The sequence below is a fragment of the Bos indicus genome, chromosome 23 (genome assembly GCF_029378745.1).
Source record: "Bos indicus isolate NIAB-ARS_2022 breed Sahiwal x Tharparkar chromosome 23, NIAB-ARS_B.indTharparkar_mat_pri_1.0, whole genome shotgun sequence".
In the NCBI taxonomy this organism is placed as follows: domain Eukaryota; kingdom Metazoa; phylum Chordata; class Mammalia; order Artiodactyla; family Bovidae; genus Bos; species Bos indicus.
The window spans coordinates 19,365,086-19,381,597 of record NC_091782.1 but is presented as its reverse complement, the minus strand read 5'-3'; the positions used below and the strand labels follow the sequence as shown (position 1 = coordinate 19,381,597).

Here is a 16,512-nt window from a genome sequence, read left to right as displayed (position 1 = left end):
TCAGATTGATCCACCATTCATTCCTTGAATACCTGGTTGGCTACTTTGGGGTTCTCCTGTTCTTAGGTCTGTCAGATGCCCCACTGCCTCCCTTTTATTTTCCCTGCACAGACACAAAGCAAACAGGTCATTTGCCTCCTGGTGGTTTAAGTCCACCCACTCACAGTCTGGAGTCCATTGGGATAGCTTGTCATCTCGTCATATTGAAAGTGTTATCCAGAGGCTTGGGGCTGCTACATTTTTATGTGGAGAGTAAAACAATTCAAAAATATAAAAAATAATCCACCATTCCAGAATGTGATATTCTAAACACATGCATCTATTACCGATAAAAACAAAAATTTTAAGGATAGAGTATTGTCTGAACTCCTCTCTTGGCTTCATTTCCGGGTGCAAATGTAGAGTTCAGTTCAGTCGTGTCCAATTCTTTGTGACACCATGGACTGCAGCACGCCAGGCTTCCCTGTCCATTACCAACTCCCAGAGCTTGCTCAAACTCACGTCCATCGAGTCAGTGATGCCATCCAACCAACTCATCCTCTGTTGTCCCGTTCTCCTCCTGCCTTCAGGCCTGCCCAGGATCAGGGTCTTTATCAATGAGTCAGTTCTTCACATCAGGTGGCCAAAGTATTGGAGCTTCAGCTTCAGCATCAGTCCTTGTAATGAATTTTCAGGACTGATTTCCTTTAGGACTGACTTGTTTGATCTCCTTGGACTCTCAAGTCCTCTCCAACACCACAGTTCAAAAGCATCAATTCTTCAGCACTCAGCTTTCTTTACGGTCCAACTATCACATCCATACATGACTACGGGAAAAACCATAGCTTTGACTAGATGAACCTTTGTTGGCAAAATAATGTCTCTGCTTTTTAATATGCTGTTTAGGTTTGCAAATGTGGAGTAAAGAGGACAAAAAAGGATGCAGGAGTGAAGGAGGAAGAAGAAGAAATCAAGGTAACACTTCGAACAAATACCCTAAACCCAAGGGGCCAGGCAGAGATAAAAATCTTGGATTCAAATCTAAAGATTATCCATCAGGGACACGAAGATGAAATAAAATAGCTCTGAATAGTGAAATAGGACACATACACGAGATTCCCCAGAGACATAAAGATGTTGTTAATGGAATTAAAAGTGGTTCAGACAACAGCTTCACTCTTTACTCAGCTGCTAAGATAAATACAGGCTTGAGTAGAAAAGCCTGAAAAACAATGGGCTATTGAGCCAGCTCCAAATCCACCCGTTTGCACTGAGTGTGACACTGGAGTTGCGGCCTATGAACACTCCTCCTTCAGCAGACGGCACCGGAGGGGCGCTGGAAGTGCAAGTGGCTTCACCCCGGTTCTGCTGCTTTTCCTCCTTGTTCCTAACATATCATTGTCAGCATGTGGCTTTCTTGCCAGCAGGAGGCTTCTTGGCCAGTGGCACACACTCTCCAGAATTCAGCCAGCCACTCAAGAGGCAGCCTCGCTCCAATCATCACAGGCATCCCAGCAAGTGACTTCCTAGTGAGTTTCCCCAACACCCTGCCTGCCATTTTAAACTGTGGCACTTCAAGCAAATTTCTCTACCCAGTGAGCCACACCACACTGTCTTCTGAATCTCAGCTTTGGGGGAGGAGGGAAAGGGCTCTTTCACAAGTCTGTTCCTTCCTCGGGGGCTCTCTCAGTCTACCAGTAATGGCTGCTCCCTACATCTGCTATTCAGGGATTCTTTAGAGATATCAGCCTCTCTTAGTGGGTAATCCCATTATCTGTGCTGCAGGCTGTGTTCAGTCGTGTCAACTCTTTGCAACCTCATGGACTGGAGCCTGCTAGGCTTCTCCATCCATGGGACGTTCTAGGCAAAAATACTGAAGTGGACAGCCCTTTCCTCCTCCAGGGGATATTCTCAACCCAGGGACTGAGCCCACGTCTCCTGCATTGGCAGGTGGATTCTTCACCACTGAGCCACCTGTAGTTAATAATTCTTCACATTGAATGTTCCCTGTTCAAATTATTGGTATTTCAAATTACTGGTATTTCCTTCTTCTGAATGATCCTGAACCTTAAATGATAACACAATCATCAGTAAAATTTACAAGAGGATGTAAATTCTTTTTCTTTTTTTTTGGAGGATATATATTTTTTAAATTGCTAAGAAAATTAAAACCAGGAAATTACAGCTCATTTAGGAAATTAAAGGAATCAGTGAGAAAGCACAAAATAGGATCACAGAACACCCAAGTCAGTAACTAACATAAAAGCAAATGGATTAGATTTCCTATTAAAATGCAGAGACTCTCCAAATGAGTTGAAATATAAAATCCAATAAGACACGTTGTTTAAGACACAACTAGAAATTATATGAAAGCTAAATATAAGAGGATAGGTAACAATTTATCAAGCAAATATAAGCAAAGAGGATAAATATTCTAATATCAAAGAAAGTAAAAGTCGAGACAAAAAGCTTAAGTAGGACACAAAGAATAACATTAGTAAGTCTTCCCTATGAATTGTACCTAACAGACACAGGTATTTATATACTAAGTAACAGTTATCAAAATACACAAAGCAAAAGCTAGACAAGACGAAACAGAGAAATAACTGTAATAGGAGACTCTAAGACAATATTATTAGTCCATGGTAGTTTATTAAAAAAATAAGAAAATGAAAATTGACTTAAAGTAGTTGAACAGATACCCATTCACCTCTGTCACACACAAATTGAATAAACTTTCATTCAAGACACCCACAGAACACTCTTCAAAAATGCTAGGCCCCAAATCTCAATAAATTCTTTAAAAATGAAACCAAATAAGCCATATTTACTGTCAAGGTAAATATTCTACAAGTAGCAAAAAAAAATTTTTTTTTTAAAAAAAGGCAAATCACATAGAAATTTTAAAATACTCTTAGCTATTAAACCAAAACACAAAGATAAACTACTTAGAAAGCAAGACATGTTATTATAGCTGGGATGTGAACATACTTGAAATTGGAGATAAGGAAAAGCTTTGAACATATTCAACTGTATATAAACAAAAAAGTACCAGACTTAAAAAGTTACAGGGAAAAAAATCTAGAGCAAACAAAGGAAATAATAAACACAAAATGAGAAAATAATACATTTTAAAACAAAGTCATAATTGATAAACAAATCCAGTTTTCTTTTTTAAGAGAAAAAAGATACCTTTAGAAAGTCTAATCAAGGAAAAGAAAATGGTAGAACTAAGAAAAGATAAATTTCTTACAAGTATCAAGTTTAATAGAAAAGAGACTTTTTTATTCTCTATTAAAAGTATCGAATGTGTTAAATTTCAACAAAATGAAAAGTTTTCTGGGAAAGTATAAAATACTTAAATTTAGTAGATTAATAAATGCAAAAGAAGAAATACATTTTAAAACAAAAAACTTTTTTAATTTTAAAAACATACTAATAGCCACAAAAGAAACTGGAGTTATCAATAATTTTATTTCCTAAAAAATGTCTGAACTCAAAAGTTTTATAAGCACAGTCCTTCAATTTTTCATGAAACAAATCACTCTCATGCTATAACGTAACAGCTTAATATACAGTAAAATATATACAGGTATCCTATTCACTTTATGGAGTTAGCAAAATGCCTAACTCAAAACCTAGACGCTAGCCCAAAAGCCCAAACTCTCATGTAAAAAGGCAATTTTCCTAAATAAAATATTAGCCAATCAAATTCTATAGTAGCAATAGGGCAGTCACATTTTAGAAGAAATGGATTCTGAAGGACATCGCATATTTCAACGCTAGTCTTCCCAGGGAAACTAATGTAAAGATAGAGGATAGCATGGTTGGCGAGTGTAAGTCTACAATCACTGCAGTGTGATTTTTTTTCTTTGAGACTGCTTTTTCTTATCTCACCATTATTTCTAATATTTCAAAGAGGGCTCTCACTCATAGTGGTGGTTTCTTTTGGGTCTTCATCACTTTCATTTCTGTGCCAAAGTTACTGAAACTTGAACATGCTTTTGATCACTAGTTTTAACACCACCACCAAATGATCGCATGTTTAAGAGAATACAATAAAAGTGAATGTTAAAACAGCCACCCAACATTGCCCTCAGAGATGTTGGTAAAGAATCCCAGGCATTATGGGACAGTAACGAAAGACACCGGCGCGTCTGCTTACTATGAACAGCCAAGGCTGCACTGCTAAGGGCCAAAACCATGAGCAGCCGACAGAGCTGAACTGCCAGCTTCGAAATGATGCAATTCTTGGTCACTTTTTAGGGTTCAAGTACGTGCATTACTTCAAATTTTGAGAACAAAGTAACTATTATTTGATCAGTTATTTTTAAACCATGTAACTCAAGCTCACGTAAGAAGTAAACTAATCTTTAAAAAAAAAAATCTTCTTTACTTAACTGACCTAAGTCCAGGAGTTCAAAGATGGTTAGAAAATCTATCAAAGCATCATCAACAAATCAAATGGAAAAAAAAAAAAACTCAACTGTATGATCTTAAGAGATACCTAAAATGTGTATTTGACAAAATTTCAGAGCTATTTCTAATTCTTTAAAATCTAAAAAGAGGGTATTTCCTTTCTAAAGAAAATAATATCTGACTCAAAACAGCCAACCTAAAGGTAAAACACCATGGACATACCCATTAAAACCAGAAATATAATGTCTACCACCACCATCATCATGATTATTGAAAATTTCAGCCACCAAAACGTGCAATAAAAATTAGAACCATTAGAAGAAACAACATTATCATTATCCATAGAAGATGTCAAAATATTTCCTAAAACAAAACATGTGAAGTTCTTGAAAAAAGCGCTAGAATATGAGGTGACTAAAAAAAGTCAAAGAAGTGACTAGATATGAAGAAAATACAAATATATTTATAAAGACTACAGAATCATTACTGCTCAAATTCTTCCAACCTGTCTCCATCAGGACTGGCCCCACCCTAGTTTGAGTCCCTATTGTTGTTTGCCTGGATTACTGCACCAGGCTCCTATGTTTAACCAGCTTCCTTATCTCCAGCCTGGTGAGACATATATCCACAGAATAAACCTGATTGTGTCGTTCCTTTGCGTAGAATCTTCTCCTAGCTTCTCATCACAGAGTAAGATCCAAGTTCCTTACCACTGCCTCCTGAGTGGCCCTATCCAGCCAGGTATCCCATACAAATGCCATTGTTAACACTCAAGTCTCACTGTCTTCCTTTCTGCTCCTCAAACACACCAAAGGCGCTTTGTGCTGGCGCTTCACTCTGCTGGTATCGCTCTTCCCTGGAACCTCACAAAGATGGCTCCTTTTAAGATGCCAAATACAGCTAATTTGGTCTTCCTAGAGTAGCCACTCAGTCACTGTGTCCCGTCACCCTATTTTAACTCTCTCCATTGAATCTAAAGTTCATGATTTGATACGTGCCCGTTTGGTACTTATTGCCATTAACGTCACCTCTGTGAGAGCAAGAACTTTGTCTTAATAACACGTCATCTCTAAAACTTAAATTTAAGTCCTGGAGTGTAAGAAGAGCTTTCTTCTTCCCTGCATTTTCACTGTCAGTCATTCTCAATAGACTGTAAACTCCACAAAACCGGAAGGCTGTCTATCTCCAGGGCTCAGACACTGGCTAGACAGTTAACAATATCTGATGAATGAATCCCTCATCTGCTCCCTTTAATCCCTAGCAGTCTAAGATTAAGCAAACTTTTTTGGTGAGTCCAAGATATCACTGGTTTATTTTGAACTTGTAGCCAAATAATGATTTCATATGAATTATTAGTTAGATCTTTCTACCTCTACACACTCCCCAAACTCTACACTTGTGTGATTGACTTGTTAAGATAAACATTGAGCTTTAATAAAATTTGATAGTATGGTTGGAATTAATCTTTAAAATACCTTTGTCAAAAAAACTATTTACAAGACAATAACAAGTCAAGAAAAATTAAATCTTTTGAGTCCTAATCTAGTCCTATCTGTGTAAGTAGCTGGGCAGAGAAGAGACCTGCCGATAGTTATACTGGGGGAAAAAACAAAACTGAGGTATTAAGAAGTTAACCTTTCTCGTCAGTGTATAGAGAAATGATCATCCTATGCAAAAATGGTCAAAACTAATAAAGCCACAAAAGGACTGCCTCTTACGGATTTAAATTAAGACACTGGACTGCCATTTTTATTATCCAAGAGTTACTCCTTAATTATGACACACAGTATGTATCTGCTGCTTTGTGGGCACTCAAAGTATCTACTTCAAACAAAGGCTACATTCTCAATTGTTTATATTTTGTTTTTATTCAAGAGTTTACTCACAGGCAGCACTTTAAAATCAGGCTTTTAAAATTAAAGGTCAAAACTAAAAAAATTTGCAAATAAGACACTGCTAAAAGAATGATCATCTTAATAATTTAAACCCTAAAATGTCCTGTGGAGTTAAAGTTTTTACACATAAATGCATAAGATTGGTATCATTTAAAATAAACAATCAAAAAACCACAGATGGTGGGCAAATTTGTCAATGAAGATAAACAGCAGTTTCAGCCTTCCAGGGTCTGAACACCAGCAATTAATTCAGCTTGTGAGAGAATATGCTTCAGAATTTGGCCTTTAAAGTCTCTTTTTCCAACAGCAAATCAGCATATCTATGCTGAAGTTCCTTTTCTCTTTCCTGCTGTCGCTGAACATCTTCTTTTAGACACTTGAAGAAATAAAAACATTAATTATTTCATAGGTAAGCGCACTGAAAATTAAAAATATCTTATGGTACTTTATAATCTTACAAACAGCTGAGTTAGGTCAACACTCTCAACAGTTAAGTATTCCCCAAAGAGAAATAAAAATAGCAACTACTTTTGCTAAAAAACCCAGTGCTGTGGCCACTCTTTGATTTGGTCATACATGTAGCAGCATTTGTAAAATCTCTGCTATCTCAAATAAATAAGCCATCACTGTCCTATGAACACCCACCATGCACTTAAATAAGCCCTGGCTGCCATTTATCTGGGCATGGACTTTCATGCACATTTGACAAATAAAGTTAAACCAAATCCGGCCAAAGGAATTTGATGCTTTGGGATGACTAGCTATATTATATTCTCAGCATTCTAAATTACAAAACAAAAAGACATCGGTTTAATTACCTCAGAGAGCTGTATGAATGGGATGCAATTAAGTTTCAGGGGGGGAAATCATAGGGTTACTTATTTCATAGTGTTTCTACATGGAAAACAAAAAATTAGTAAAGGAAAAGCCTCTGCATCCACAATGGCCTGGCCTATCCATCTACACACAGGTCACTCTAGATAAGTCAAAAATTGTAGGCTTTCATTGAAAAAAAGCCAGACAATGTCACATGCAAACGATAGCCTCCACAGGCAGGGAAAAGAGGGAAACCCTGATTATTCTTCAGAGCTAAGTAGGGCTGCAAGGCAATAATGGTACCTCTAGCCTCCGGGGAATAGCAGAATCTTCATGTTTCTTGAGTTCTTCAAAAGTGCGTAACTCCAAGTAAGCCTGCTCAATCTGGTCCCATAAGTCATTCAACTGTTTCATGAGCCCCATCGCGCGAGACTGGTAACCCCCAAGCAGAATTTTCATCTTCTTTTCCATCTTCGCGGCTCTCTTGGCTTCTGTTGTCATGTGGCCCCTGTTTATCTGGGGGCCAGGGGGAGATCGTATCATGAGAAAAGCAGGCTCAATAACAGGACAAAAACGGCACGACCGCTCATCTACTGCCTCAAAGCAAAAGTACAGCAGATGCGATCCCCATCTCATCACCTATGACATTTTTCACACAACCAGAGCAAAGCCACCTGGCCTTCCCAGGAGCTTCAAGGGCTACAGTCCACAGAGTTGCAAAGAGTCGGACATGACTGAAGCAACTTAGCATGCACACGGAGCAAAGAATCCTAAAATCTATATGGAACCATATATGCCAGACCCAGAATGCCAAAGCAATCCTGAGGATAAAGAACAAAGCAGGAGGCATGACCCTCTCAGACTCGGCAATATTAGAAAGCTACAATAACCAGAACAGCACTGGTATTGGCACAAAAACACAAATGGATCAATGAAACAGAACAGAGAGCCCAGAAACAAACCCATACACCTACAATTAATCTTTGACAAAGGTGGCAAGAATATACAATAAGGCAAAGACGGTCGCTTTGGCAAGCAGTCCTGGGAAAGTTGGACAGCCACAAGTAAGTCAGCCACAAGTAAGTTTTCTGAGTGAAATCAGAAACACCCTCATGCCTTATACAAAAATAAGCTCGAAATAGCTTAAAAGACTTAAAGATAAGACATGATACCATAAAACTCCTACAAGAGAACACAAGTAAAACATTCTCTGACATAAATCATACCAATGTTTTCTTAGGTCAGTCTCCCAAGGCAATAGAAACAAAAGCAAAAATAAGCAAATGGGACCAAATCAAACTTTTAAGCCTTTATAGAGCAAAAGAAAGCATAAGCAAAATGAAAAGACAAACTAAGGACTGGGAGAAAATATTTGCAAATGATGTGACTGTCAAGGGCTTAATTTCCAAAATATGCAAGCGGCTCACATAACTTAACAGCAAAACAAATAAAAAATTAAAAAATGAGCAGAAGACCCAAACAGACATTTCTCCAAAACAGACTTACAGGTGGCTGAGGGGCACATAAAAACACTCATCATCACTAATTATTAAAGAAATGCAAATCAAACCTACAATGAGGTACCAGCTGGTCAAAATGGCCATCACTAAAATGTCTACAAATAACATGCTGAAGAGGGTGTGGAGGAAGAGAGCCCTCCTCCTACACTGTTCGTGGGAATGCACGCTGATGCAGCGCTATGGAAACAGGATGAAGGTTCTGCAAAAGCTGAACACAGAGGCGCCATGCGATCTAGCAACACCACTCCCGGGCACACATCCGTGACAGAATCCGGATTCAAAAAGACACACGCACCCTTACGCTCACAGCAGCACGATGCACAGCAACCAAGACGTGGGAGCAACCCAAATGTCCACTGACACATCAACAGATAAGACGATATCGTACATCTGTATCTATACACACACACACACACACACACACACACACACACGACGCAGTACCCCTCAGCCACTAAAGAGTGAAATGATGCCATCTGCAGCAACATGCACGGACCTAGAGACTATCACAGTGAGCAAAGAATACCACTTTCATATGATCCCACTTTTAGGTGGAATCTAAAATATGACACACATGAACTTACCTATGAAAGAGAAACAGACTCACAGACATAAAGAACAGACGTGTGGCTGCCAAGGGGGAGGGGGTAGAAGAAGGACGGACTGGGAGTGTCGGGTTAGCAGATACGAAATATTATGTATAGAATGGACAAATAACAAGATCATACTCTATAGCACAGGGAGCTATATTCAATACCTGTTATAAACCACAATGGAAAAGGAAAAAAAAAAGTACATTATTCTTATACTTCAACTACCATAATACAAAATTAGGCTTAAGGAAGAAGGGTTTCTCTTACACTTGAACAGTTTTACAGTTTAATCCCAAATAAGTTATTCATAATAACTTCACCCATGATCCAAACTCAAAGCAGGCTTGAATTTCACAGTATGGGGAAAACTAATTTCTACCTCCAAAAATAACTCCTGGTATCATTAATCCTGAGGCTGGCAGTTTTGGGGGCTGGCAGCGATATATCTCCACCATCTGTATCTCAAAAATGCACTTCTATATATTATACATCAAGCACATTTAAAATAACTGAATAATACTCAATTAATATACCACAGCTGTGATCAAAACAATCCCCTCAAAAGTACAAAATTACTAGATTATTTTTATAAAGTTATAATCGTAAACTTGGCATAAAACCCATAAAGGAGAGAATATCACATTTGGCAACAACAACAAAAATGTTTTTAACTTTTGAGGAGCAAAAAGACTCCATAAAATTAAGAGAAATAACAATTTTCCTATTAAATATGTACAGTGAGCACAAGTGGGTTGCCTCTCAGATGATTCTAAAATTAGGTGAAAAAAATTTTTAATATATATATTCAAAAAGAACTGGAGAGGGACACTTAGCAGAAGGTTTCAACAAAATTCTAGAGCTGCTACAAGAAAGCCTCAGTTTAGAGGGTACAAGGAAAAGTTGAGAGGCAGCAGGCTATGACGCAGAATTCCATCAGTATAACGCCTTCTCTGGGTGTACATTCTACATCCAACAATGTCCTCACTTCACCATGATCTGCAAACACTTGTTTCCAACAAACAACACTTGTAACTGTGAGGTCAAAGCCTCAGGAATAATTATTAAATCTGTATAAATTTCTTTGTGTCCATTTCTCCTTGCAACTTCTTTCCTCTCTCCTACCACCCTCCAAACTGATTCCATCAAGTGACTTCTAAAAGCAATCAAAGCCAAGTAGTTTCCGGATAACATATACCCAAATGATACTCTGTAATTCACAATAATATAATTGAGAGTGCCCTGTAACAAGGGAGACAGTGTGACAATTTTTTTTCTGAAATACTAAATGTGAGGGTGGGAGGCGGTAAATAAGTAGAAGTGGTACCATGGGAAAACACTGTCAAATAGACAACACTGATTAGAAAATTGTTCATAGGATGTTTCCTTCAATACTTAGAAACGATATAATCACCAAAACAAATATATAGCTTTCCATTAAACATTCACTTCAAAGCATTACGTCTGATATAAAAATAAACATGTCAATCTCAATGCCTTCTTTTTTTTTAGAATATGTAAGAAGAGCAAAAAATGCCATGTTCCCCAAAATATAAAGTACACTTCTACTGGAAAAGTAGTACTTCATACCTATCCATCTCCAGGTTACTTTATTGAAGCCAAAGTCAAATAAGCCCAGGGCACAGGGGGTGGCAGGGAAGGGACATGTTTTATGTGTCCCTTAAGAATATGAGATGGATCGAAAATTAACATAAAGCTTATTTAAAGCCATTCCTATCTTCAACATTTTATGAAAGTTAAAATAAGCTTTTATTCCTCTGCAATGCACTTAAAGACTAAATCCATTAATAAATAATGTCCTTTATAAAAGAGCCATTTTCCTCAAACAGATAACAAATTAAAGTGAGTTCCACAGCAAAGATACATCTACTAAGAGTCAGGAAATACTGGAACAAGTCAGTAGTGCCATGGAGTGAAGTGAGTCACTCAGCTGTTTTGAGTTGACGTAGGTTATTTAACCTCTGTATTTCCACTTCTCCATCAATAAAATGGCAGTTATCACTAAAAGTTACTATATAAAGTACAGAAAAGCCATTAGCCACCCAGTAATATCTGGCACAAAGCAAGCAGTCAACAAATGTTAGCTCTGATTCCAATTATTATAGGTACTAAGAGGTTAACCATTTTGCTCTCCTCTCTAATGGACCAAGGGACTATGGATGACAGTTTAAAACCCTCTTTTAAATTTCAACTTTAATTTTAAAAATGACAGAGATCTCTTCCTGGAAATAAAGCAAGGAAAAGACAGCTGTTTCTTAAGTGAGCAGTCTGCCTCTTTAGGACCACCACACCAAGTAACAGGTACTAGAGTACATCTTTTTAAGCCAATGCTCTTCAACCCCAGCTAAACTTAAAAGGGGCTTCCCTGATAGCTCTGCTGGTTAAGAATCTGCTGACAATGCAGGAGACCCCAGTTCAATTCCTGGGCCAGGAAGATCCCCTGGGGAAGGGATAGGCTACCCACTCCAGTATTCTTGGGCTTCCTGGGTGGCTCAGATGGTGAAGAATCAGCCTACAAAGCGGGAGACCTGGGTTTGATCCCTGGGTTGGGAAGATCCCCTAAAGAAGGGAAAGACTACCCACTCCAGTATTCGGACCTGGACAATTCCATGGACTGTATAATCCACACGACTGCAGAGCCAGACATGACTGACATATGTATGTATGTAAATTTAAGAAGTTAACTGTAGAGTTTTAAAAATCTATCACTGCGGAGACTCTTATTTATATGGTCTCAGACTACTGTATTTTTAAAGCCCCTAGATGGCAGGAGGCAATCAGGATGGAGAATTCTGTTTCAGCCAATGTCATTACTGAAGCTAGGTGTCAGCTGTTTTCTCTTAACTAGGCCTACCAAAATGTCCTCATTTCCAATAATAAGTGAACTAAATCCATAAGTTAGTTGCAGCAAGTTCCTGATACTATAATTCAGTGTGTTCCAAACATAGCAACATTAGACACTCCAGTCACATGTGGATTCAAATACACATTCCAAAAACCTTAACAGCAAAGAATTTCAAATTAATATATGCAGTGCTTTTTTAAAAAATTAGTCACACAAATTATCATTTTCATCGGCTAAGATAATTCAATTAGCTATACACTGCACGCCATGGAAATTCAATTTCCAATTTGGTGTAACAACATAACACTTAGGCTCAGAAAGTGTTTAATTAGTCATCAAGGCACATTTAGTATGACTTATATCTGGGAATTACCTCACCTCACACAGTTGAGTCATTTATTATTCCCAAAATACCAAAGATTTTAAAACTGCAAAGCTTCCATTTAATGTGAACAATTTTATTTAATTTAGCTCAAACTTTATTAAAGTCTTCTGGCTCAAATACTGTGCTAAGATTTCAAGCAAATATGGAAATAAATTATACAAAAAATTAAAGTACAGAAAAAAAAATTTAGTCAATTAACTATATGAAAGTGTCAGTCGCGTCAGTTTGCAGCCCTATGGACTGTACCCTTCAGGCTCCTTTGTCCATGGAATTCTCCAGGCAAAAATGCTGGAGTGGGTAGCCATTCCTTTCTCCAGGGATCTTCCTGACCCAGAGATGGAACCTGGGTCTCCTGCAGTGCATACAGATTCTTTACTGTCTGAGCCACCATGGAAACCCCAAATAACTATATGTTAGTACAAAAATATAAAGAAGAAATATATAAAGTATATGTAAATATACCTTAAATGTAAAGAAAGGAATATAGCTTTTATTTATTTATTTTTTTTGGAATATAGCTTTTACTTTTCAATTCTAGCTTATCTTACATCTGCCATCTGATCATTAAAATGTAAAGGACGATATCCACATATCATAAAATGCTCGACCTATGACTGCTCAATACATTTTAGGAGGGGAAAAAAACTAACCTATAAAGTCTGGCCTTTTTCTAGCCAGTAAATCTCAAGCATGAACCACACACGCATACATGGAACACATCTACCTTAAATCAGCCCCAGCTCCCTCACCCCACACTCATACACAGAAACAACATTAAAGTACAACAGAGCATAAAAACTTTTTTAAAAATTACACAGAATCAAGAAGAACCAGGCTCTGACTTAACCAGATTAATATTTTAAGCCCTTTTAAAAAATACAACTAAGCGCTAGCAACTGCCCTGAAGGACAACTTATTTTCAACAGAAAAGTACTGGTTCAGGGAGCTTATATTACTTCCTATAGGTGATTTACCAAAAGTTCTTCCAAAATCTGATTTCAAACCACTGCATTTACAGTTCATTTACCAAAAGTTGTCAAAAGTTTTTTTTCAAATCCTTAACTGCACTTAGAGACATACTTTAAAGTCTTCTTAAAACAACTAACAAACTTAGTAACGGAATTAGGATTAAATGCTTTGTTCACTTGTCACCAGACAAGCCTCCCAAATATGGTTATAATGGAAGTTTGTGCTTAAATATGTATCAGCACAAAATTTCTAATGATTTTACATAAAGTTCACTATAACTATTAGCATTTTAAAGTAAGACAACACTGGATATAATTAAAGCTGACTACATCCAAAATGAAAGTGTAAAATTCAATTCAAGAAGAGATGAATGAATATATATCTACATATAAATGTATAGGGGGACCAAGCTGACGAATTTCATGCATCATAATTCTGTTTTACGATATGATGTCTGGAATTTGTTTCAAACAGCGGGGAAGGGGAAATGACATGAAATAAGAGTGGCTACGAGCTGATGGCTGTCACAGCTGGGTGACGACACACTAGGACTCATTACTCCAGTCTACTTGAGGGTGTATTTAAAAATTCCCATAATAAAAGTTTTTTTAAAATTCAGTGTCTACTCCAAAGGATAACTATTTTGTTAAGACTATACACCACAAACCATGAAACATCAATATAATGTAAACATTAAAATGTAAAAGTATGTCAACTGTCTCAACATGCCAAAATGTACAAATGAAATGTTAAAATCCAGTTATGTAAAATTCATTTCTACGAAACAAAATCTGAGCCTTTAAGTATTATTCAAATCTCTCTCCTAAAATTGACCCATGTCTCGTATTTCAGACATTCATCAAAATTTAAACAGCAAAAACTTAGCCACCGTCTTACTCAAGGTAGTTACTTCTTGGTACCTTACACTATCAAATCTAATTAAGCTAACACCAAGAGTGATAATGAGCCACTTTACCTGGTGGCTCAGCAGTAAAGAATCCACCTGCCATGCAGGAGACCTGGGTTCAGTCCCTGTCAGGAAGATCCCCTGGAGGACATGGCAACCCACTCCAGTGTTCCTGCCTGAGAAATCCATGGACAGAGCAGCCTTGTGGGCTACAGTCCATGAGGTCACAAAAGAGTCCGACACAAGGTAGCGACTGAAAAAGAGTGATGATATGAACCTGAGAGACCTGGGAGAGGATTCCTATCCAGTAAAACTTACCAACTGTTAGGCACACACTATCTTATTTCATCTTACATTATTTCAAGCTCTCACTTCCATGAGATAAAAACTACCACCCAAATTTTACAAGTAAGAAACATCTGAGACTCAGAGACGTTAAGTAACTTGCCCTAGGCTACACACACAGTCACCAAGAGATGAAGTTCTGCCACTGCGTCTACTTGGAGTCCAACACTAGGGCACACTGCAGCTCAGCCAGATGTCCTCCCGGCCTCAGCCCGTGACATGCAAACTTGCCTGAAGAAATTCAAGCTGCGGCGCTGGATGGCTTAATGCCACCAGACAGTTCACTGAAAAATCACTCCAGACACACACAAACAAGATCTCAATTAATGAACTTGCCCATCACTCCTTCCCTGATTTAGGCATTAACTTGTACGTAGCTACTTGTAAGAATTTTATTTGACACTGGAAAAAAGCTTTCAATTTCCCCAGCTTACATTTTTTAATTCCAAGTTCTTTTATTCTTAACAAGCTACAAAACTATAGGAAAAACATCTCTCAGAAGAATTTTATGGGAAAAAAAAAAGTTTATTTTAACAACTTTTTGAGACGCTGGGCAGAATATAACTAGAATTATCAGAGACTTCACCAAAGCTAATCTTTTGCCACAGGCTTTAAAAGAGTACAAGTGATCAGGGTTTTCTTTTGTTTTGTTGAATGGTACTTATAATATACTATTAAACGAACGGAGTAGTACATGGTGATCCTAATTTAGTTTTAAAGACCTTTATCCACACACTGATATGTGTGGCTATACATATATTAAATCTTTTTGTATCATATTTAATCTTATATATACACATCCCAAGATGTTTAATGTGATTACACTTGAATGGTAGGCTTTTCTATTTTTTTTAATTTAAAATTTTCTACAAACTACTGGTATTATTTTTAGAAAAAACGCCTACAAATGTTATTTTTTAAATGCATAGAAGAGAAACTGTCTAAAAAAGACTGGCCAGAGACCAATGGAAAACTGATGGTCCCCAGGAGATGAATCAGTGGAACCGTAAGTGTTTCCTCGGGTCATTACAAAAGGGAGCTGTATGGGACTTATAAAAGTGTAATTGTTACTCTCAAACTCACTAAGTTTGTTAAAGTTACTAAGCTTAAGTAATTCCAAAATAAACACATTATCCTTGGGTCTCCAATACTGTCCTCAGTTAAAGTCTGTTACAGTGAGGTTCAGAAACATTAAGAGCATCCCTCACTGAAATTCTTGCTTGGGGACCCAGATAATAACCTTATACCCCTGGAAAAACAGGTTTCAGAATACCTAAAATAAATATAAAGTTAACGGCAGCTCCACTTCCTAGTCAACATGATCCTATAGTAGTAAAGATGTGATTCAACCATCGAAATGTTTGCAAACAAGAGCCCATGAGTGATACTCCTTTAATCTCTATACTGCTCATTAGCATTGTTTTAGCAGTGAGCCATCTCAATATTGATGAGATGCAGGTCCAATTAAGTGATTATTAGCCAGCATCTATCAGTTAGCAACCATCAGACTGCCTCCCTAAAAAGCAAGCTAAAGCAATAAGGCAAAACCTTACTAGACGCAGTTCCAAGAACAGAAAAGTACCAATAATACAATGCCAAGAGCATTTTACTTTTGCATAAGTTAGGAAATGAAACCCAACAACTACAAGAAACAAATTCAACTTAACGCTGAGGAATAACGAAAGCAACACTGTTGTTATCACAAGAGATCTCTGGTCTAGCTTCCAGAGTTGCCACTAGAAACAACCAAGAAATCTGTTAATGCCTTTAAGGGTGATGGCAGAGAGCAGAACTTGAGAACTGAGAATGTTCCAAGTACTG

The 16,512-nt window shown here is 37.5% G+C and overlaps 1 protein-coding gene across 1 annotated transcript in view; it reads right to left on the bottom strand.

Moving 5' to 3' along the window:
• Positions 1-2,611: 2,611 nt before the first annotated feature.
• Positions 2,612-16,512, bottom strand: part of CDC5L (cell division cycle 5 like) — a 44,123-nt gene continuing 30,222 nt past the window's right edge. The window contains exons 15-16 of the mRNA XM_019985941.2: positions 7,413-7,625; positions 2,612-6,669 (exon numbers count right to left, since the gene is read on the bottom strand). Of these exons, the coding sequence (XP_019841500.2) occupies positions 6,565-6,669; positions 7,413-7,625 (318 nt within the window). The 3' untranslated portion in view covers positions 2,612-6,564. The remainder of the gene's footprint in view (positions 6,670-7,412; positions 7,626-16,512) is intronic.